General features: G+C 60.3%; 1 protein-coding gene and 1 long non-coding RNA gene across 2 annotated transcripts in view; both read left to right on the top strand.

Annotated features, from left to right (window-relative positions):
* Positions 1–1,357: 1,357 nt before the first annotated feature.
* Positions 1,358–20,571, top strand: part of LOC138821423 (serine/threonine-protein kinase 10) — a 54,504-nt gene continuing 35,290 nt past the window's right edge. The window contains exons 1-2 of the mRNA XM_070013629.1: positions 1,358–1,596; positions 17,428–17,592. Of these exons, the coding sequence (XP_069869730.1) occupies positions 1,441–1,596; positions 17,428–17,592 (321 nt within the window). The 5' untranslated portion in view covers positions 1,358–1,440. The remainder of the gene's footprint in view (positions 1,597–17,427; positions 17,593–20,571) is intronic.
* LOC138821425 (uncharacterized) lies at positions 6,878–10,023 on the top strand. The gene is made up of 3 exons (XR_011370155.1): positions 6,878–6,898; positions 9,014–9,072; positions 10,005–10,023. It is a non-coding gene; the product is annotated as an uncharacterized lncRNA (long non-coding RNA).

Below are 20,571 nucleotides of genomic sequence, written 5' to 3' on the forward strand. Positions count from 1 at the left end.
TGCCTCAGTACCCCGGGCCTCGTCCTCCCCATGCCTCAGTACCCCGGGCCCCGTCCCCGGGCCCCCGTCCCCCCGTGCCCCCCGTGCGCATCGACAGCCACGCGCAGGACGGGCAGCCGCGCTGGGTGACCGCCTGGACCTCGGACGGCGGGAACGGGGACGGCGGGGCCGGGGACGGCGGGGCCCGGACTGCAGGTGCGGACTCCGTGGTGCAGACAGAACAGTTATGTCGACTTCCGGTGGCGGGGAGGGCGCTGGCCCGGGACTTGAACTCGGGCCGGGCCTGTCCTCAGGTTTTCTGCGCAAGGCTGGCGCTCTACCTCTTGACCCACATCGCTTTCTGCTGCTTCACTGAGATCAGAGGCTCACGGACGTCTTCCCAGGCCGGCTTCGAACCGTGATCCTCAGAGTTCGAGTGTGTGTGCGCACGTGTGTGCGTGTGTGCGCGCGCTTGTGTGCGTGTATGCGCATGCGTGTGTGTGCGCGCGTGTGCGTGTGTGTGCGTGCTCACTGAAACCGGGGGCTCTGGGAAGCGAGGAGCTACAGTGTCCGACGCGCCCCGCGGCGCTGGGCAGGGCTGGGGAGCCGGGCACAGGGAGCGGAGCGCGCGCGGCCGGAGGGGGGCGCGGGGGGCGCGCGGCCGGAGGGGGGCACAGGGGGCGCGCGGCCGGAGGGGGGCACAGGGGAGCGCGCGGCCGGAGGGGGGCACAGGGGAGCGCTCGGCCGGAGGGGGGCACAGGGGAGCGCTCGGCCGGAGGGGGGCGCAGGGAGCGGAGCGCGCGCGGCCAGAGGGGGGCGCAGGGGGCGCGCGGCCGGAGGGGGGCGCGGGGGGCGCGCGGCCGGAGGGGGGCGCGGGGGGCGCGCGGCCGGAGGGGGGCGCGGGGGGCGCGCGGCCGGAGGGGGCCGCGGGGGGCGCGCGGCCGGAGGGGGGCGCGGGGGGCGCGCGGCCGGAGGGGGGCGCGCGGCCGGAGGGGGGCGCGCGGCCGGAGGGGGGCGCGGGGGGCGCGCGGCCGGAGGGGGGCGCGGGGGGCGCGCGGCTGGAGGGGGGCACAGGGAGCGGAGCGCGCGGCCGGAGGGGGGCGCGGGGGGCGCGCGGCCGGAGGGGGGCGCGCGGCCGGAGGGGGGCGCGGGGGGGCGCGCGGCCGGAGGGGGGGCGCGCGGCCGGAGGGGGGGACAGGGGGGCGCGCGGCCGGAGGGGGGCGCGGGGGGCGCGCGGCCGGAGGGGGGCGCGTCCCCGCGTAGCCCGGCTGAGTGAGGGGCGCGGCCGCGAGAGCGGGGCGGGCGCAGCGGAGCGGCTGGCTGGGGCTCGGGGGCGGGGCCGCCCTGCGGTTCCGGGAGCTCCGGGCGGCGGAGCCCAGAGCGCGCCTGGCCCGGTCGGCGGCGGGCAGCGCCGGAGCCCGTCCTCTCTGCGGCCCCGCGTCCCGGCCCCCGGCGCCCACCATGGCGTTCGCCAATTTCCGCCGCATCCTGCGCCTGTCCACCTTCGAGAAGAGAAAGTCCCGCGACTATGAGCACGTCCGCCGGGACCGCGACCCCGGCGAGCTGTGGGAGATCGTGGGCGAGCTGGGCGACGGCGCCTTCGGCAAGGTCTACAAGGTGAGCGGCCGGCGGGGCGGGGGCCGGGGGACACCGGGGCCGGCGGGGCGGGGGCCGGCGGGGCGGGGGCCGGGGGACACCGGGGCCGGCGGGGCGGGGGCCGGGGGACACCGGGGCCGGGGGACACCGGGGCCGGGGGACACCGGGGCCGGCGGGGCGGGGGCCGGGGGACACCGGGGCCGGCGGGGCGGGGGCCGGCGGGGCGGGGGCCGGGGACTCCGGGGCCGGGGGACTCCGGGGCCGGCGGGGCGGGGGCCGGGGACTCCGGGGCCGGGCGCACCCGAGGCGAGCCAGCGGGGAGCAGCGCGCGCTCAGCCCCCGACTTCCCCTCTGACCCGGGGCCGGGCGCTTCCGGGTTTGCGTTTGACACCTCGGCCGGGGCGGGGGACGCCTTCCCGGGAGAGCGCGCGCGAGCCCCTGGTCCCGCCGGCCTCCCCGGCCCGCGCCCTCCCGGTTCCCGCCGGGCAGCCGCTTCCTGGGCTTCACTGCCGACTCCGCCCCGCTGGGCCCCGCCCGCCCCGCCGGCCGCTGGGGCCGCAGCTCCCCCGACCCAGCCGGACGTGAACGAGCGCGCGCTCCACCCGCGCTCAGCCTGCCCGGAACGCGGGCTCCCCCGCGGCTGCGCCCCGCCCGGCCGGGAGCTCGCCGGACTCCACGGCCAGGCGGCCGCAGGGCGGAGCCGCGGGGGACCCGAGGCCGCGGGCCGGAGAGGCCCGGCTCCCGCCGCTTCGCGCTGAGCCCCGGGGTCCCCGCCGCCCCGTGCTCCCGGCCCGCCGGCGGACCCCGCGCCCCTCGGCCCGGCAGGTCCCCAGCCGCGGCCCCGCGGGGCGCTGCGACGCCCGGCCGGAGGGGCCTGCGTGGTTCGGTCGGCGTGGGGACCCCCGCCCCCCGAAACCGCCCTCCCCGTCCTATGACCACGACGACGGGGCGTGCGCGCCCTGCGGGGTCCCCGCGGCCCGCGAAGGCGCCACGTGCTCGGTCGCGTGCTAGTGCCGCCGCACACGTCACCACGCTGTCACCGCACACGTCACCCGCGCTGCCACCGCGGAGCCCGGCCCGCGTGCACAGCTGGGCGGCCTGGCCCGCAGAGAAGCGGCGGCCGTGGGACTCGCGTGGATTCCGTGAGGCGCCTCCGGGACCGCTGCTTATCAGGATCAGGATCGCGAGCCAGGCCGCACCGAGGCCCCGCACCGAGGCCCCGCACCGAGGCCCCGCACCGAGGCCCCGCACCGAGGCCCCGCACCGAGGCCCCGCGCGCCTGGCCGCCTGCGCCTGCGCCTGGCGTCAGCAGTGCCGCCGCCGCCCTCCCGCGGGGGAGCCACGGGGCCGTGAAGTTGTCCCAGCCTCCGCCTGGTGTGCTCTAACCAGGACCCGTGCTCCACGCGGGCACTGAGGCGCCAGGACCCGTGCTCCACGCGGGCACTGAGGCCCCAGGACCCGTGCTCCACGCGGGCACTGAGGCGCCAGGACCCGTGCTCCACGCGGGCACTGAAGCCCCAGGACCCGTGCTCCACGCGGGCACTGAGGCGCCAGGACTTGTGTTTCTCGTGGATACTGGAGCGCCAGGACTTGTGTTCCGCGTGGATACTGGAGCACCAGGACTTGTGTTCCGCGTGGATACTGGAGCGCCAGGACTTGTGTTCCAGGAGCTTCTCAGATCTTCAAGTCCACATTTGTCAACAGGGTCGGATGTCTTTGAGTTTCCTGATACAGAACCCTTCTCTCCTCTGTCTCTTGGAAAACTTTTGATCCATATGCCTTGGGAGAAAAAGAGGAGGATTAGTTCAGCACCAAGTCAAGACCATTCTCATCCAATCCCCCATGTCAAGTTGGTTTCAAAGACAATCATTTCTAGTCCATTACTAGAACGTAAGTCAAAGCTCTTAAGTATGTAGCTTCAGAATTCTTACGAAACATCTTCATTCTGAAGGTTGGGTAGAAAGGAGAGGAGAGTGGAAAGTACTGCTTTTAGCCAAGTGGCTGGTTACAAACAGGATCACCTGTCACACACAGAGGAGCACCTGTCACACACAGAGGAGGAGCACCTGCCACACACAGAGGAGCACCTGCCACACACAGAGGAGCACCTGTCACACACAGAGGAGCACCTGCCACACACAGAGGAGCACCTGTCACACACAGAGGAGCACCTGCCACACACAGAGGAGCACCTGCCACACACAGAGGAGCACCTGTCACACACAGAGGAGGAGCACCTGTCACACACAGAGGAGCACCTGTCACACACAGAGGAGCACCTGCCATACACAGAGGAGCACCTGCCACACACAGAGGAGCACCTGCCACACACAGAGGAGCACCTGTCACACACAGAGGAGCACCTGTCACACACAGAGGAGGACCTGCCATACACAGAGGAGCACCTGTCACACACAGAGGAGCACCTGTCACACACAGAGGAGCACCTGTCACACACAGAGGAGCACCTGTCACACACAGAGGAGGAGCACCTGTCACACACAGAGGAGCACCTGTCACACACAGAGGAGCACCTGTCACACACAGAGGAGCACCTGTCATACACAGAGGAGGAGCACCAGCCATACACAGAGGAGCACCTGTCACACACAGAGGAGGAGCACCTGTCACACACAGAGGAGGAGCACCTGTCACACACAGAGGAGCACCTGACACACACAGAGGAGCACCTGCCACACACAGAGGAGCACCTGACACACACAGAGGAGCACCTGTCACACACAGAGGAGCACCTGACACACACAGAGGAGCACCTGCCACACACAGAGGAGCACCTGTCACACACAGAGGAGCACCTGTCACACACAGAGGAGCACCTGCCACACACAGAGGAGCACCTGTCACACACAGAGGAGCACCTGTCACACACAGAGGAGCACCTGCCACACACAGAGGAGCACCTGCCATACACAGAGGAGCACCTGTCACACACAGAGGAGCACCTGTCACACACAGAGGAGGAGCACCTGTCACACACAGAGGAGCACCTGCCATACACAGAGGAGCACCTGTCACACACAGAGGAGCACCTGTCACACACAGAGGAGCACCTGTCACACACAGAGGAGCACCTGCCACACACAGAGGAGGAGCACCTGTCACACACAGAGGAGCACCTGCCATACACAGAGGAGCACCTGTCACACACAGAGGAGCACCTGTCACACACAGAGGAGGAGCACGTAGTCACAGAGGAGCACCTGTCACACACAGGAGGAGCACCTGTCACACACAGGAGGAGCACCTGTCACACACAGAGGAGCACCTGCCATACACAGAGGAGGAGCACCTGTCACACACAGGAGGAGCACCTGTTACACACAGGAGGAGCACCTGTCACACACAGAGGAGCACCTGCCATACACAGAGGAGGAGCACCTGCCATACACAGAGGAGCACCTGCCATACACAGAGGAGGAGCACGTAGTCACAGAGGAGCACCTGTCACACACAGGAGGAGCACCAGCCATACACAGAGGAGCACCTGCCATACACAGGAGGAGCACCAGCCATACACAGAGGAGCACCTGCCATACACAGAGGAGGAGCACGTAGTCACAGAGGAGCACCTGGCATTTCTGTACTCTAGCAGGCCAGGCATTTCCGTACTCTCTGAGAGTTGCTTTGGTGTTTGCTGGGCATGGTGGCAAGTACCTATAATCCTACCTACTTCAGAGGCAGGGGTAGTGGGAGGATTCAAGTTTAAGGCCAGCCCAGGAAAAGTTAGCCAGTAGGACCTTATCTGAAAAGCAATACAACAGAAGCGCTGGGGGCGTACCCACATGGACATTGCACCTGGCGTGAGTTAGGCCATCGCCACTCCAAGAAGCCCCAGCACAACAGCACCCCAGTGAAGTACAAGTCTGACTTTGAACTTTAAGTTGTGTGTGTACGTGCAGGGGGGAGCAGGGGGTGTGGGGGCCCTGGCGACTGAACTCAAGGGCCTGGGCGCTGTCCCTGAACTTGTTTGGTCAAGGTTAACACTACCACGTGAACCCCAGCTCCACTTCCAGCTTTGTGGTGGCTAATTGGAGGTAAAGGTTTCACAGACGTTTCTGCCCAGGCTGGCTTTGAACCCTGATCTGCCGATCTCAGCCTCTTGGGTAGGTGAGATTGTAGGTGTGAGCCACTGGCTGCCGGCTTCACATATCGGTTTTTCTGCAGACAAAATCCTGTACATAACCAAAGTCTAACCTTAGGATAGAACCACATCTTGACCTATTGTTGGCATTTTCACAGTGTTCCAGCAGAGCTGAGTACAAATGGCCTCACTTGTAAAGTCCTTCCTGTATTTTAAATTAATTTTTAGGCTAGACTCCGGAAGGGAGTTACTAGGTTAAAGGGCTATCAGTGAACCGAGGTCCCCTCTGCCCCTCCTGCTGAGGACGGAGCTCCGAGTCCTTCACAGCTGCAGTTTGGCCTCAGGTGTGCGCAGAGCTGGGCTGCCCTTGAAAAGGACGGCACCGTCCCTCCCCGCTTGTTTTAATCACAGCGAGGTTGGGCTGTGAGCCCTGGCTGGCCTTCGCCTCTCACCTCCTCCCCAAATAGTGGGAGGCTGCGGTTTGGGGTGGGGGTGGGGGCTGCGCTGTCTCCTGAGCCCTCCCCTCCTGGCTCCCCCTCCCCCTCCCCCTCCGGAAGGAGGTTTGCCCCAGGCAGGGACCTCGCTTCCTTTGGCCTAGTATCTTTAAACTAGTCCATGCTATTGTGAGTCAATCCCTGACTTGGTCAGGAAACTTAGATGGCCTGAGCTTCCTAGGAAGGTGTCCAGCCAGGGCCTGCTGGTCAGCGGTGCTGCACAGCTGTTTTAGCTGGCTACAAAGTAGGCCAAGTGGTGACTGGACAGACTTTAGCCCCTGTCCCTACCTTACCTCGTGAGGGAGATACCCAGGGGCCATCCCCAGAACAGCCCAGGACTTCAGCCCAGAACCAGCTGCTGCTGGGGCCTGTAGAACAGCTGGTGGTAAGTGGGATCCGGGTCCCATTCTGGCCCTGTGTGGTCCCCAGGCCAAGGCCTCTGGGCCTTAGCTTTTGTCTGTGAGGCGGGGTGGCCCTGGGGCTGCCCCAGGGAGGACACCAGGGTGTAGCACCTGGTTCCCTCCCAGGAAGTGCTTATGAAACAGTTTGCTGTTGTGGATGCTGCAGTCATCACGCAGCGAAGGTGCTGGCCAGTTCCTGTTCTGTCACCAGGGGCCAGGCCGGAGCCTCCCACGTGGGCAGTGCTGCATTTGGAGCAGGCAGCTCTTCAGCTTGGGCTGTCAGATGCTGGTGTGCTCTCAGATGAGGGGGAGGCAAAGCCACGCAGGTGTGAGTCAGCCCCCAGGGAAGATGTTTCCGCCACCCAGGGGACAGTGCAGAAAGCTTTGTGTTTGCATGGAGCCTCTCATCCACTTTATTCTTGTCTCTCTTGGTAATGGGTGCGGGTTTCCTTGCTAGGCAAATGCTTTGCCACTGAGCTGTAGCCCAACTTCTCTCTTCTGTACTGTAAACCATCTTTCGATGACTGACAGAACCTGAGTGTAAAGACACATAAATACTTTTATATTGCATTGTTTGGGGAATAATGACAAGAAAAGAGTGCATACGTGCTCAGTTCCGTTTTTTAAAAACTATTTCCATCTCAGGCCAGATGTGGAACCCAACGCTACTGGGTTTGCCTGTCTCTGGCATCATCTCAGAGTCTGAGGAAAGATGGCGTGCTGTTCTCTGGGCCTTGGATTTCCATGTGAGCAGTGGAGTTGTCTGAAGGCAGCAGAGTGGCTTTCACAAAGGGAGCAGTAACACAGTCGGTGCAGAAGCTAGAGCCATGTCACCTGCAGAGGAAGGAGACGCTGCCTGTTAGAGCTACACAGAGACCAACAAAGGCCTGTGGGCTAGAAGCTTCCACCTGAGAGGAGCTCGGGCTGGTGATGGAGGTGGAGAGAGGGAAGCCAGGCAGAAGACTGGGCAGGGCGGCCTGAGGTGGCCACTGCTGCCCCTTGAGCTCGAGTGGCCTGAGGCCTGGTTGAATGGCTCCTGCTGGGGTGGGCCGGATGTGAGTTGCTCACCAGTGCTGTGGAGCATCAGATGGGCCGTTGCCTCTCGGCCAGCAGAGCCGCTGCTGGGGCAGAGGGGCAGGAGCTGCGGGACAGCGCTAGGGTGGGCAGGGGAGAGAGCAGGGAGAGTCAGTTTGGAAGATACCCATCCTTTCAACATCTGAGAAATACAGAATTAGAGCCAAGTCTTTGAAATCCAGTGAGGGCTGGTACTGGGGCTTGAACTCAAGGCCTGGGTGTTGTCCCTTAGCTTTTCTACTGGGGCTGGCGCTCTACCCCTTGAGCCACAGCTCTCCCCATTTAATTTTTTGGTGATTAACTAGAGATAAAAGTCTCATGCCCAAGCTGGCTTCTAATCCTGATCCTTGGCTCTCCTTCCTGAGCAGCTAACAGACGTGAGTCTCCGCTGCCCTGCTTAGTGAGTGTTGATTTGGACGGGCTCTCTGTCCAGTCGTGCTGGTGTGGCCTCTGTGCAAGGTGGTGCTGCGCCAAACCATGTGCTGCCCCCTCAGTCCAACAAGCGGTCAGCGGGTTTGGAGCTGGGCCTGGCCAGGGCCAGTTCTCAGAGGCAGCTGGGGCTTTTCGGTCTCTGGCTGCGTAGCCTGAGCGTTCAAGCTTCATGGTTTGGTGTCTGCCGGGGACCACTTTGCGTGGATGGCGGCTGCCGTGTTGCTCTGTGGTGGAACCAGGCACTGTGTTTGGTGTTGTTTTATTTCTGAAGACAGGAGTCCTGTTTGTGAGGGCGTGGCCCTCACGTCTGACAACTCCTGGGCCGGGCACATTCCCGAGATGACCCCCTTGGCAGTTAGAGCCCCAGTGCGTGCCTGCGGGCTACACAGACGCTCATGCCTCTGGAGGCCAGTGGGGGCCTTAGAGGTGTCAGGCTGACGTCACGGGAGGGCCTCCCAGGGCCTGGCCAGGAGGCCCAGGTCATGACATTTTGGGGCCAAATCTGGGAGCAGGGGTGATTTTCCCAGCTGCCCCAGGCCTAGGTGGCCAGTGAGGCCGGGTCAGAGCCGCTGCATCCTGAGGACCGGAGGTGTTGGCAGCCGAAGCTGAGGTTGGGGCCCAGGGTGGAAAGGGCCCCGTGCCCAGCAGCCCAGAGGGGGAGGGAGGAAGGAGAGCAGGGAGGGTGAGCTGGTGAAAGAGGCGCGCGTTCACTTGGATCAGAGAGGGCGCAGGACCTAGGCTCTGCCTGCCCCAACCCCTGTAGGGTGTGGGGGCTGGGAAGCTCCTCACCTCTGCTCCCATGTCTCTGAGCTGCCCAGTTGGTGCCACAGTGCTACATGGTTCTACTTGCCATCTGTCACGCTGGGGCCCTGGGGAGAAAGGAGTCAGTGAGACCACTTGTGCAGGAGGAGCTCACGTAGGTGTCTGCCTTACAGTTGTTCATTGAGTACGCTCTGTGTGCCAGGCGCTGCGAGGGCCCTGCTCCACCTGAAAGGTAGGGGTTTGTCCTCACTCCACATTCAACAAAGCAGAGGCCCAGAGAGGTTCAGGAACTTGCTCAGGGTTGCTCAGCCTGTCTGTGGCAGGGCTGGGATGAGGGCCTAGTCCTCTCTGCCAGGGCCTCTCCGGAGGGAGAGGTGTGTGTGTGCAGGACAGAGGTTGTCAGTGTCACTCCGTGTGGCCTTGGAGCTCCTTTTCCTGGGAGGGGAGCCTTGCCCCAGGTCTGCCTCAGCCTGCCTACCCGGGCAGCGGTGCTCTGGGCAGGCCCGCGGAGAGGGGAGGGGCGGCATGGCGGTGGGACCGGCCCACCGAGGGGCCTCTAGCCCTGGCTCTTCCCTTGGGCGTGTCTTCCACCTCGTACTTTCTCTTCCCCTTTCTCTCCGCTCCCCCTTTGCTGCATTTCCCCTTTTACTCCCTGTAACTTTCTGATGTGTTTTCCTTGCCAGCAGGCCGTCCATAGTGAGGGTGAGGGGTGGAGGATGCTGGCTGGGGTCGGCCCCGCCCGCCTCAGTCCAGGAAGGCGGCAGCCGTGCTGTGCACTGGCTGCCCACTGTCTTCCTGTGAGTGGGCCGGGCGGCCTCCCTCCCCTGAGTCTTCCCGCTCAGGTTCCTCCTCAGGCCGCCCCTCCCTGTGCTGACAGCTCCTCCACAGCTCTTGCCACAGCGGGGTGTCTTTGTGCACCTTCTTGTTTGTCTTCTGCCCTCCAGGTCCAGGGAGGGCTGGTGGGTGAGCCCAGGGAGGAGTCACTTCTCACGGGCGGTGGGCAGGTGATGGTGGCCAGTGGTAGGTAGTAGAGGGCTTGGCCATTCCCAGCACACGTGCCCCTGGTCCCCAGTGTGGGGCTCAGTCAGTATCTGCTGTGAAGGAGGGGGCGGGTGCGTATTGACACTTACTCTGTGCCCCTCCCACATTCTGCGCTAACCTAAGGATTCATTGAAGAAGAAAAAGGAAATGGCCCCTCAGTGTGCGCAGCTCTTCTTACTTAGCTGGAGACTGGGGAAGCCGAGGCTCTTGCTAGGGCCCACACCGTCCTGTGCCCCGTCCCACGCCAGCTCAGCGACTGCTCCCGGCCGCCGCCCAGGAAGGACTGTCATCGTGAGAAGTGGACATGACGGACAAGGTCACTTTCCACCGGTCCCCCAGAAGCCCTCAGCCTAGAGATTGCCAGCCATCCGAGGGAAAGAGGTGTGTCAACAGGGAAAGGCAGTTACCTCTAAGAGCCTGAGTGGCTTGGACTTTCCTCTCCGTGCCATTCTAGTTTTTAAGGTGGTCTTTTATGAGTGAGCATTGTTTTTGGAACAACAAAAAGCAGCATGGAGAATGTTGTTCATCCAGAAAAGCAGTTGATGCAGCAGTGCCCAGGGGCCTGCCACGGGTTGTGCTGCCTGAAGGGCCCCCCGCCTGCTGCTCTGACACCCCCGCCCCTCTCTCCTGCCTTCCACCTTCCTTGGGTAGGCAGAGCCCATGATTACCTTTCTGCCTCCTTTGTCCTGTTGTCCCAGGGTTGGATTCCTCATGACTTCCTCAGAGGGCTCCCACGAACTAGGCCAAGTTGGACAGGTTGCTCGGGTTTTCAGCCAAGACTACGATGTGGTACCCTCAGGGCCTCTTCTGTTTGGGTTTGGCCCTCCAAGCCCAGAAGGACTTTTGAGGCTTAGTGATTCTTGGCCATGCCCAAGTGGCCCTCCCTGCGGGAGAGCATTGAGCACATGCTTTAGAAGTCCCTCACTCCCCTGCTCTTGTGCTTCATAATCTTAGCCTTCCTGGAGTGCTCTGAAAACTGGGCTGTGGAGTTCTGCTGAGCTGAAACTAGGCAGAGCGATGGTGGAGGGGCAGTGCGTCCGCTCCACTTGGCGGAGAACCCTCCTGACCTGGCCCAGGGCTTGGGGTCCTCTGAGGTAACGAAGTGCCATCTTGCAACACAAGAGTGGCTGGAGAGTCAGAAATCTAATATGCAGAGGAGAAAGGGGGCCTCAGCCTTCTCTCTTGTCTTCTCTTACGCGGAGCACATCACTCTCTCTGCTGGGGTCACAGACTCCCTCTTCTTCCTTTTCTCGCTGCGTCTTTCTGTTCTTGTCTCCCCTCCTCCTTCCGATCCCAGTCACCTACCAGTCTGGCCGTCCAGTTCCACCTCCCGTCTGTCTGATTGTCTTGTCTCCCCTAGCCCTCATGCTCATATTTGACTTTGGGGCGCTCCCTCACCTCCGGGAGAGGCCTCTCTTCCAGCGGACAAGGGGCAGAACTTACTGCAGGGATAACAGCTTCAGTGTCTGCTCTGCCCCATACGTGGTTATTCTGTACTTGAAACGTGGGGAATGTGACGGACAAACCAAACGTTTCCCTCCGTGTCTTTTCTGTTTAAATTGGCTGGTGGCTGCCACAGAGGACAGCGCAGTGGTTCTGGGGTGAGCAGACTGCTTCTGCACCCTTCCGTGAGGTCCCTGTTGTGATGACCACTGTGTCGGCTGGGCCCTGTCCGCCCGCTCTGGGCTCGGCTGGACCATATCCATCTGCTCTGGTCCCGGCTGGGCCCTGTCCATCCGCTCTGGTCCCGGCTGGGCCCTGTCCACCCGCTCTGGGCTCGGCTGGGCCCTGTCCATCCGCTCTGGGCTCGGCTGGGCCCTGTCCATCCGCTCTGGGCTCGGCTGGGCCCTGTCCATCCGCTCTGGGCTCGGCTGGGCCCTGTCCGCCCGCTCTGGGCTCGGCTGGGCCCTGTCCATCTGCTCTGGGCTCGGCTGGGCCCTGTCCATCCGCTCTGGGCTCGGCTGGGCCCTGTCCGCCCGCTCTGGGCTCGGCTGGGCCCTGTCCATCTGCTCTGGGCTCGGCTGGGCCCTGTCCATCCGCTCTTGTCTCGGCTGGGCCCTGTCCATCCGCTCTGGGCTCGGCTGGGCCCTGTCCATCTGCTCTGGGCTCGGCTGGGTCCTGTCCATCCGCTCTGGGCTCGGCTGGGTCCTGTCCACCCGCTCTTGTCTCGGCTGGGCCCTGTCCACCCGCTCTGGGCTCGGCTGGGCCCTGTCCGCCTGCTCTGGGCTCGGCTGGGCCCTGTCCGCCTGCTCTGGGCTCGGCTGGGTCCTGCCTATCCGCTCTGGGCTCGGCTGGGTCCTGTCCATCTGCTCTGGTCTCGGCTGGGCCCTGTCCATCAGCTCTGGGCTCGGCTGGGCCCTGTCCACAGGGGCTTAGTGTTCCCTGCTCTGACCCCGCCACAACGTCACTGCCCTGCTTGGTCATTTACAATGGTGACTTAACAACTACTTCTTCTCATCCTTGCATTTTGTTATCTAACATTTTAAGCTATTGTTTAGTATCCCAGTAAACACTTAGGATATTTGCACCTTTTTTCTGATATACAGTAGACTGATGGAAACCCACTCTCGTACATTTGCTGTTGTTTTTTAATGCTTCTTGGCCTCAAATATCCAGAGATGATGGACAGTAGGCTTAAATCTGTTAATAGCTGGGTGCTTTGACACACATCTGTAATCTCAGCACTTGGGAGACTGGGGCAGGAGGATCTTGAGTTCAGGATGCAGTTGAACTGCATAGGGTTCCATTCTCAAAGACCCAAACCAAACCACACCAAAGTCAAGTCATTACCAAATGCTGCCTTTAGAAGATAGGAGCTATTTCATAGTCTGGTCTGAGAAGAGTTGACCTGTTGTACCCCGGGGCCGAGCCTGCGCAGGCGTTGTCGGGATTGTCTGGCTTTGCTGATCTGTCACATGTGCAGTGGCTCTCCCCACTTTCAGCAGGATCCTCTGCGGTTTCTGCTGGCCTGTGTGTGGCCTCTGCATGGCCCCCAGGGCCCGATCACCACGTTGGGGGCCTTGGCAGTGGCAGCGTGTCCTTTGTTGGCCATGAAGGGAGTGGATGTGTCCTCAGATGCCTGCTCTCCGTGGGAGCCTTGAGACTGGAAATTCATTTGCTTTTTGGTGGCATGTGGTAGGAACCCCAAGGGGTTTGTTGGCTTCTGGAACTGTCTAAGGAAGCTGCCTTCAGGAGCAGCCGGTCCGGGCGCCCTACAGAGTTGTTAGCTCTCTTCTCTCTCCACCCTTTGCGGGCCCTGCTTCTTGCTCTGGCAGGCTTTCTGAAAGAATGGCGACAGGACCCTCTGATCAGCCTAGCAACCCCGTTCTACCAGTTTAGCCATCCTAGAGAAAGAAGCTGTTTCTCTACTATCTAACTAGCATACAAAAAAATCAGAAACAGAAACCCTCCAGGTCTCCGTGGTTGCCCGACGCCTCAGTTCAGTGACGGACAGGGCGGGTGAGTCTGTACCTGGCCTGGGGGAGGCCATGGTACCCTCCTGAGCCCCTGGGACACAGAGAAGAGGGGCGGTTCTTTAGGAAAACTGCAGATTTGAATCCAAAAAGAGGAATGGGAATGGGTGCCCCCCGGATTCTGTTCCGGGGAGCTCCTAGGGCTCCCAGGCCGGGTGCAGGTTCTGGTGGGGTCAGGGCGAGGCTTGGCGAGTGCTCTTCCCACGCCTCTTAGGCAGGTAGATGTGGACTCAGTTTCTGCACGTCAGAATGGGGGCTGCAGTTCTGGAGTTGGGGGTAGCAGCTAAAGTTCTCTAGTTCTTGAGCCTGGCATGTCAGCTATTTCCTGTGAGGACAGGAGGACACGGTGGTCAGCTGACAGCCAGAAGAGGAGGCCTGGGCCTGTCCCCATGGTACGGTGGTGCCATGGTTCTCAGGGAGCCCCCAGTCCCTGAGTGGGCTGGCCGGGCCCTGGGGTGGGGCCGGGAACTAGGCTGGGGAAGGTCCCCTGTGCTGGAGACTGAGCCCCAAGCCCCACCTCCTCTAGGTGGGAGGTCCCCTCTGCTGGAGACTGAGCCCCCAGCCCCACCTCCTCTAGGTGGGAGGGTCCCCTGTGCTGGAGACTGAGCCCCCAGCCCCACCTCCTCTAGGCTGGGAGGGTCCCCTGTGCTGAGACTGAGCCCCAAGCCCCACCTCCTCTAGGTGGGGAGGTCCCCTCTGCTGGAGACTGAGCCCCCAGCCCCACCTCCTCTAGGTGGGGAGGTCCCCTCTGCTGGAGACTGAGCCCCCAGCCCCACCTCCTCTAGGTGGGAGGTCCCCTCTGCTGGAGACTGAGCCCCCAGCCCCACCTCCTCTAGGTGGGAGGGTCCCCTGTGCTGGAGACTGAGCCCCCAGCCCCACCTCCTCTAGGCTGGGAGGGTCCCCTGTGCTGAGACTGAGCCCCCAGCCCTACCTCCTCTAGGTGGGAAGGTCCCCTGTGCTGGAGACTGAGCCCCCAGCCCCACCTCCTCTAGGCTGGGAGGTCCCCTCTGCTGGAGACTGAGCTCCCAGCCCCACCTCCTCTAGGTAGGGAGGTCCCCTGTGCTGGAGACTGAGCCCCCAGCCCCACCTCCTCTAGGCTGGGAGGGTCCCCTGTGCTGAGACTGAGCCCCCAGCCCCACCTCCTCTAGGCTGGGAGGGTCCCATGTGCTGGAGACTGAGCCCCCAGCCCCACCTCCTCTAGGCCAGGCCCCAGCCTGCACAAGGGGATGATTGTCCCCACAGGGGTGTCTGGGCCAGAAAACACTGTGGACACTGTGTCTGCTGTCGAGGGTGTGGGCCGAGGCGTGAGTCACCGCTGGCTGGCAGGGAGGCCTGGGCCAGGAGCCCCTCACCCTTGTCTGGACCCTGACCCTGCCTCGGCCAGTGGGAGGGAGAGGCCAGCAGCCACAGACAGCCCCTTGTCTGTGATGTGAGGCCTTGCCCGTTCACTCCCACGCCCTCCCCGAAACTATCTACTTGGATCTCCCTTCACTCCCTAGGACCCCTCCCCCCTCCTCCAGTCCCAACCCTCTGGCCACACAGAGGGAACATGAGGTCAGATGGGACTTTTGCAGCAGTTACAGACACCTCTGGTGAAATCTGGTGCAAAGGATTTGAAACTGCATGGGCTCCTAGCTCTGTTCTTTACCTGCTGTAGGACTGAGCAGATGACTTCACCTCTCTGAATACCTGTGTTTTCTTCCCCCTCACTCTGGGGCTCAAGAGCTCCTCTGGCTTCAGCCTCCCAAGTAGCTGGAACTACAGGTGCAGTTTTCCTAGATAAAAAATATCCGAAAATGGATGGGATTGAACTGTGCTCCCAGCCAGCCTGGGCCTCCTTTCTTTTCCAGTCCCTCTGGGGAAACATCTGTCTTGCAGCCAGCATGGTGGTTTTAGCCATTGTTCTAAACGTTAGTTCATTGGTAGACTTGGTCATGTGTTTATTCTTGAGCTAGTCACTGTGCCCTGAGGAAAGGCAGTCTTCTGATTGGCCACCCAGTCAGAGTCACGTACCCACCATTGGCTGTGAGGTGTTCGCTCCCTTGCAGTGGGAGGTGGAGTGAGCAGGTTGAAGAAAAGTCAAGGGAGGAGAATTGTGTTAGGGGAAGGCAGTGGTACCCACAGCAAATTCTTCTAAGTGAAGGCTGTCTTGTTCTCTAGGAGAATGTCCTTCTCTTAATTTGGCCTCAGTTAACACCAGTTGGATGGCCCAGTACTTCCAAGCCTTAGAGTATTGTCTGGGAAATGGGAGAATGTGACTAATGTCAGTCCTAATGTCCTGTGTAGTCTCCACACTCCATAGCTGCCAAGCTTTGTGTCAGTAGAGTGACTGATCTTGGCCGAGGTTATGGTTTATCTTCAACAGAGGGGTTAATCCTGGTTGAGATTATGGTTTATCTTCAGCACAGGGGTTAATCCTGGCTGAGGTTATGGTTTATCTTCAGCAGAGGGTTGATCCTGGCTGAGGTTATGGTTTATCTTCAGCAGAGGGTTGATCCTGGCTGAGGTTATGGTTTATCTTCAGCAGAGGGTTGATCCTGGCTGAGGTTATGGGTTTTCTTCAGCACAGGGTTAATTCTGGCTGAGGTTATGGGTTATCTTCAGCACAGGGTTAATCCTGGCTGAGTTTATGGTTTATCTTCAGCTGAGGGGTTAGTCCTGGCTGAGGTTATGGTTCATCTTCAGCACAGGGTTGATCCTGGCTGAGGTTATGGTTTATCCTCAGCAGAGGGTTGATCCTGGCCCAGGTTATGGTTCATCTTCAGCTGAGGGGTTGGTTGGGGTCCATCCGCGTGGGTCATTCTTACGGCTCCTGCTTGGGAGCGCAGAGCGGTGGCAGCCGTCGGCATTCCCCGGAGGCCAGCATAGGGTGTGACCTCTGGGCCTGGAAGGAGGTGGTGAAGATGCCGTGGTGGTGCCCAGTAACCCAGTCAGCCAGGTCCCTGGGCTTGGACAGGACTCTGACCTCAGGGTGCTCGGTGGGCAGGCACCAGCCCCTCAGGCCTCAGGCTCCCAGGAGCTCCTGGGGGCTGGGTGGGTTCGCTTGTAGGAGTGCTAGGTTAGGTCTCTTTCCTCTCTTCTGCTTGAGTTCTGGTAGCATGCGCTGTGTTCATCACTTTAGCCTTTTGTAAGTGTACAGTTCCACGGCATCCCAGAAGCTCACAGGCTGTACAGCTGTCTGCACCACTGATATTCCAGACTTTATTATCTCCCAGCCAAGCTCTACTCACTCCTCCCCACCCCATAACTTTTGTTTGAGTTTCTATCTCTGAGTTTGACTCATACAGACTTTGGCCTTTGTACCTGTCGTATTCACTAGTATGATGTTTTCAAGGTTTGTTCCTGCCTCATCGTGCATCGAATGCCATCCCTTGTAATGGATGAATAATACCCTTGTAGTTGGCTGTCAGGTTTTGTTGATTCCTTACCTGAGCTTCGGTGGGTCCACATCTGGCTCCGGTGAGGGTGCTGCGTCCCCCGCCTGAGGACCAGCCCCCTGGGCATGGGGCTCTTCCGTGGTGGCTGCACCTTCTCACGGTGCTCAGGATCCCAAGTGCTATATCCTCACTGTCCACGCTGGTTATGCTCTGTCCTTGCTTCTAGCCTAGTAGGTGCAAAGGTTTTTGTTCTGTTTTTATCAAAACGAGAGAGAGACAGAGAGACAGAGACAGAGAAAGAGAGACAGAGAGAGAGAGGAGAGGGAGGGAGAGAGAGGCACAGACATTTGGCCAGTAAGCAATGTCTCTGTAATTTACTTATTTAGGACTGGTTTCATTCTCTCTCTCCCCTGCCTCTCTCAGTTACCCCAGCCCTTCTTTCTGTGTGAGATGATTCATGAAACATGCCTGTTCAACCTTCCCATGTTGGTATTTGCAGAGCTAGCCCTTCTTGTGCTTTATTCCACCGTTCTTACGAAGCACGGAGGTCGCGTCTTGCATGCACCGTGGGCTGACAGGCCCTTGCCATGTTCTGCTTGCACTTTGTTCCCATGCAGAGCCAGCCTCAGTTTCCCACTCAGGAGTGGTCTCCAGGGATCTGGTGCCTTGTTGACCTTCTGTGTCTCCACCTTACAGGCCAAGAACAAGGAGACGGGAGACTTGGCCGCAGCTAAGGTCATTGAGACCAAGAGTGAGGAGGAGCTGGAGGACTACATTGTGGAGATTGAGATCCTCGCCACCTGCGACCACCCCTACATCGTGAAGCTCCTGGGGGCTTACTACTATGACGGGAAGCTGTGGGTAAGGCTCGGCTCCGGCTCCGTCTGCGGCTCCGTGTTTGCCTGAGGGTGAGGGCTGGGCAGGGAGAGGTGCGGAGGGCGGCTGTGCGCTCCCTGCCCCAGCAGAGGATGTGGCCTTTACAGGGCTCTCCTGCCTGCCCTGAAACCTCCTGCAGCTGCTCATCAGCCAGATAAACCTACACTCGTGTGTCACAAGTCTGTGCCTCAGTTCCAGCCTCTGCCACATTGGGATAATAATACGGAATGAGTATCGCAAACCTGGAAATCAGAAATCTGAAGATTCCTAAAATTAGAATGCTCTTCAAAAAGTTTCAAGTTTCAGATCTTCCCGTTAGGGTTGCTTACCTCGTATAGAGGATGCCAGACACTCCAAACCTGAACACTTCTGGTCCTAAGCGTTTTGGAGAAAGGATTCTCAGCCTGTAGCAAGTAGCACAGGAGAGGGCGATGGGATTGAAGGAGCGAATTCCCAGGAGGACGGGAGCCGAGAGGGGAGCCGGCGGGAGGCCAGGCACTGCTGCAGGGAAAGGTGCAGCCGCGGCCTTGTCCACCTCTGCTGTGCCGCTGCCTGGAAGGGCGCAGTGTTGACAGGGTGTTTCACGTAAGTTCTAGGTGCAGCCAGAAGAGCATCCGAATTGGATGTGGACGACTGGAGAGGCAAGCAGAGAGGCCAGCTGGTGGGAGAGCAGGCCGCTGGGTGCACAGCCAGGGCCCCGCAGCAGTTGTAACCTCGGGGATCAGGATTGTTTACGTGCCGCCCTGGGAGAGCTCCTCCGTGTTGGCGCTATTCCAGGAAATTAGTAGAGAGCCTGATGGTGAATAATGTTTTATAATTTTTTTCCATTTAATAGGAAATGGAATTCTGGCTTTGTATTGCACAGAACGCCTGATTTTAAGGAACAGAACTACTGTGTTAACTGGAGGAATCTGTTTCATTTGAAAAGAAATAGTAAAGCCTATGGGTGGGGAAAGCCCAAGGAGAATTTACATATCCTCTCCCTCTCATCTCCCAGATGACAAAACAAGCCCAGCACCAGAGTGCCCGCAACAGCGGGCATAGACCTTACCCTTCTCGTTGGAAGCAGTCCCTTTTCTATTGCTGTAAGGAACTCTATAAAGAAAAGAGGTTTAGTTCTGGAGATTCAAGGCCATGGTACCTGGAATGTCTTGTCTGTCATGATGACCTCTCATCCTAAGACATCACCAGGGCTTCACATTACAGAATGAGGCCCAGGTGGATGGCCTCAGGAGAAATGTATTCATCCCCCTGAGAGCTACTTGCTGCCGCTTGAATGTTCCACCCCCTTCTGACACCGCCATACTGGGGACCAGCTCCAGCACACGGAGCATAGCCCTCACCGCCCCCACCAGGCCCACCACCAGCCCCCTTCCCAAGGATGCCACTCAGATGTGGTGGGAGAAAAAGGCTTAGGATTTCACAGCCCGTCCTGCCCCGTGTCTCCATAGATCCTGGAGTGGAGGGGGCAGGGGGAATCACAGGTGGTCACCTTTCCCAGAGGAGGGAACAGGGGACAGAGAAGGCAAGCTCCTTGCTCATGGCCCAAAGTCAAGACTGACAAAGCCCAGGCCATTTCCTATGTCCTAAATTGCAAGAGCTCCTTATTAGTAAAATTTCCCTTCTTTGACAAAAGGAGAAATTAGGCAAGTATTATCTACGTGATCACCAGAGAAAAATGAAACATACAGGAAGGCAGGAGAGGGAGAGGGTCGGAACTGGGCCTGGTGGGTGCAGTGTCCAGGCCTTCACCCAGCACAGGGGAGAATGTGGCTCAGGCCGTCCAGCACAAAACAAGGTCCGAACTTGAACGTAACCAGTGTAAAAAAGGTGTTGGTTGTTTACGCCCCCCCCCACCCCCCGGGAGGCCCCTGCTGACGGTGCCACGCTCTGTGGTTAGGTCTTTAGCCACCTCTAATTTCGTCTTTGCTCTTGTGAGCAGCTCTGGGATGAACTTCTCTGAGTGCTTGTCTGGTAACCTTTTTTTTTCTGGCACTGGCCCTGGGGCGTGAACTTAGGTCCTTACGCTACCTTGGCTTTTTTTGTGTAAGTCTGGCACACTTCCAATTCCTGGGACCCTCTCTACCAGGATTTTTAAGGTGCTTCAGGGTTGATTTCCACACTGGCCTACAGTCACGCTGGATGCAGGCTGAGGGAGTTCGCTCATTGGCTCGCCTCCGTCTCTCCGTCTCTCCGTCTCTCCATCTCTCCGTCTCTCCACCCGCACTCGTTGCACACTGAAGAAAAACTCTGTGATGTGTCTGTTTCCTTGACTGGTTGAGGCGGAGTCCCAAATCCATTCCTTTCCCAGATCCAAAGACAACACTGCGATAGCTCGCGTTTACTGAGGGCTCAGCCCTGTGTCCTTGGCAGTGCACCGTTTACCTTGGCCTTGTTGCACTGTCTGGTCTTACAGAGGGAAATGAGAAACAAAGAATCCAAGTGAGTTGCCTCCCCGGTCACACAGCTAGAAAGTGGCTGAGCTGGAAAAACAGAGAAAGGACAAGTCTTGGCGGCGTTATGACTAGTCATGGGCCTTTCTGTCCCCAAGTTGTCACTTTCAGCTGATACGTTCTTATCCAGGGCTGACCCACAGCCCTGCCTGCGGCTTTGTCCTCCTGTGAGGAGGAGCTTCGCTGCCAGAAGCCCTGGGACCCAGGGCCGAGGCGCTGAGCTGCGGAAGGGCGTGTGGCAGCGCTGTGGACCCTTGGCCAGGTGGTCGTAGGGTGGTTGGTTGTGGCTGTCCTTGGAGGAAGAGACAGGCGCTGACCTCCTTGGGGTAGGATGGCTGAGGCTTGAGCGGCCAGGTGAAGGGTTTGTTCTCCACCTCCCCCAGCGTTCACTTGCCTTGTGGTAAAGCCCACACATTGATTCCACAGGTCTCACCCGGCTCCGCCACCCAGCGACCCGCGTGGGCTCTCATCCATCCCCCCTCGCTGCTCGCGGCGTTTGCTAAGTGCCCTG

Source organism: Dipodomys merriami, unplaced genomic scaffold (assembly GCF_024711535.1).
Source record: "Dipodomys merriami isolate MVZ:Mamm:240054 unplaced genomic scaffold, mDipMer1.0.p SCAF_915, whole genome shotgun sequence".
NCBI lineage: Eukaryota > Metazoa > Chordata > Mammalia > Rodentia > Heteromyidae > Dipodomys > Dipodomys merriami.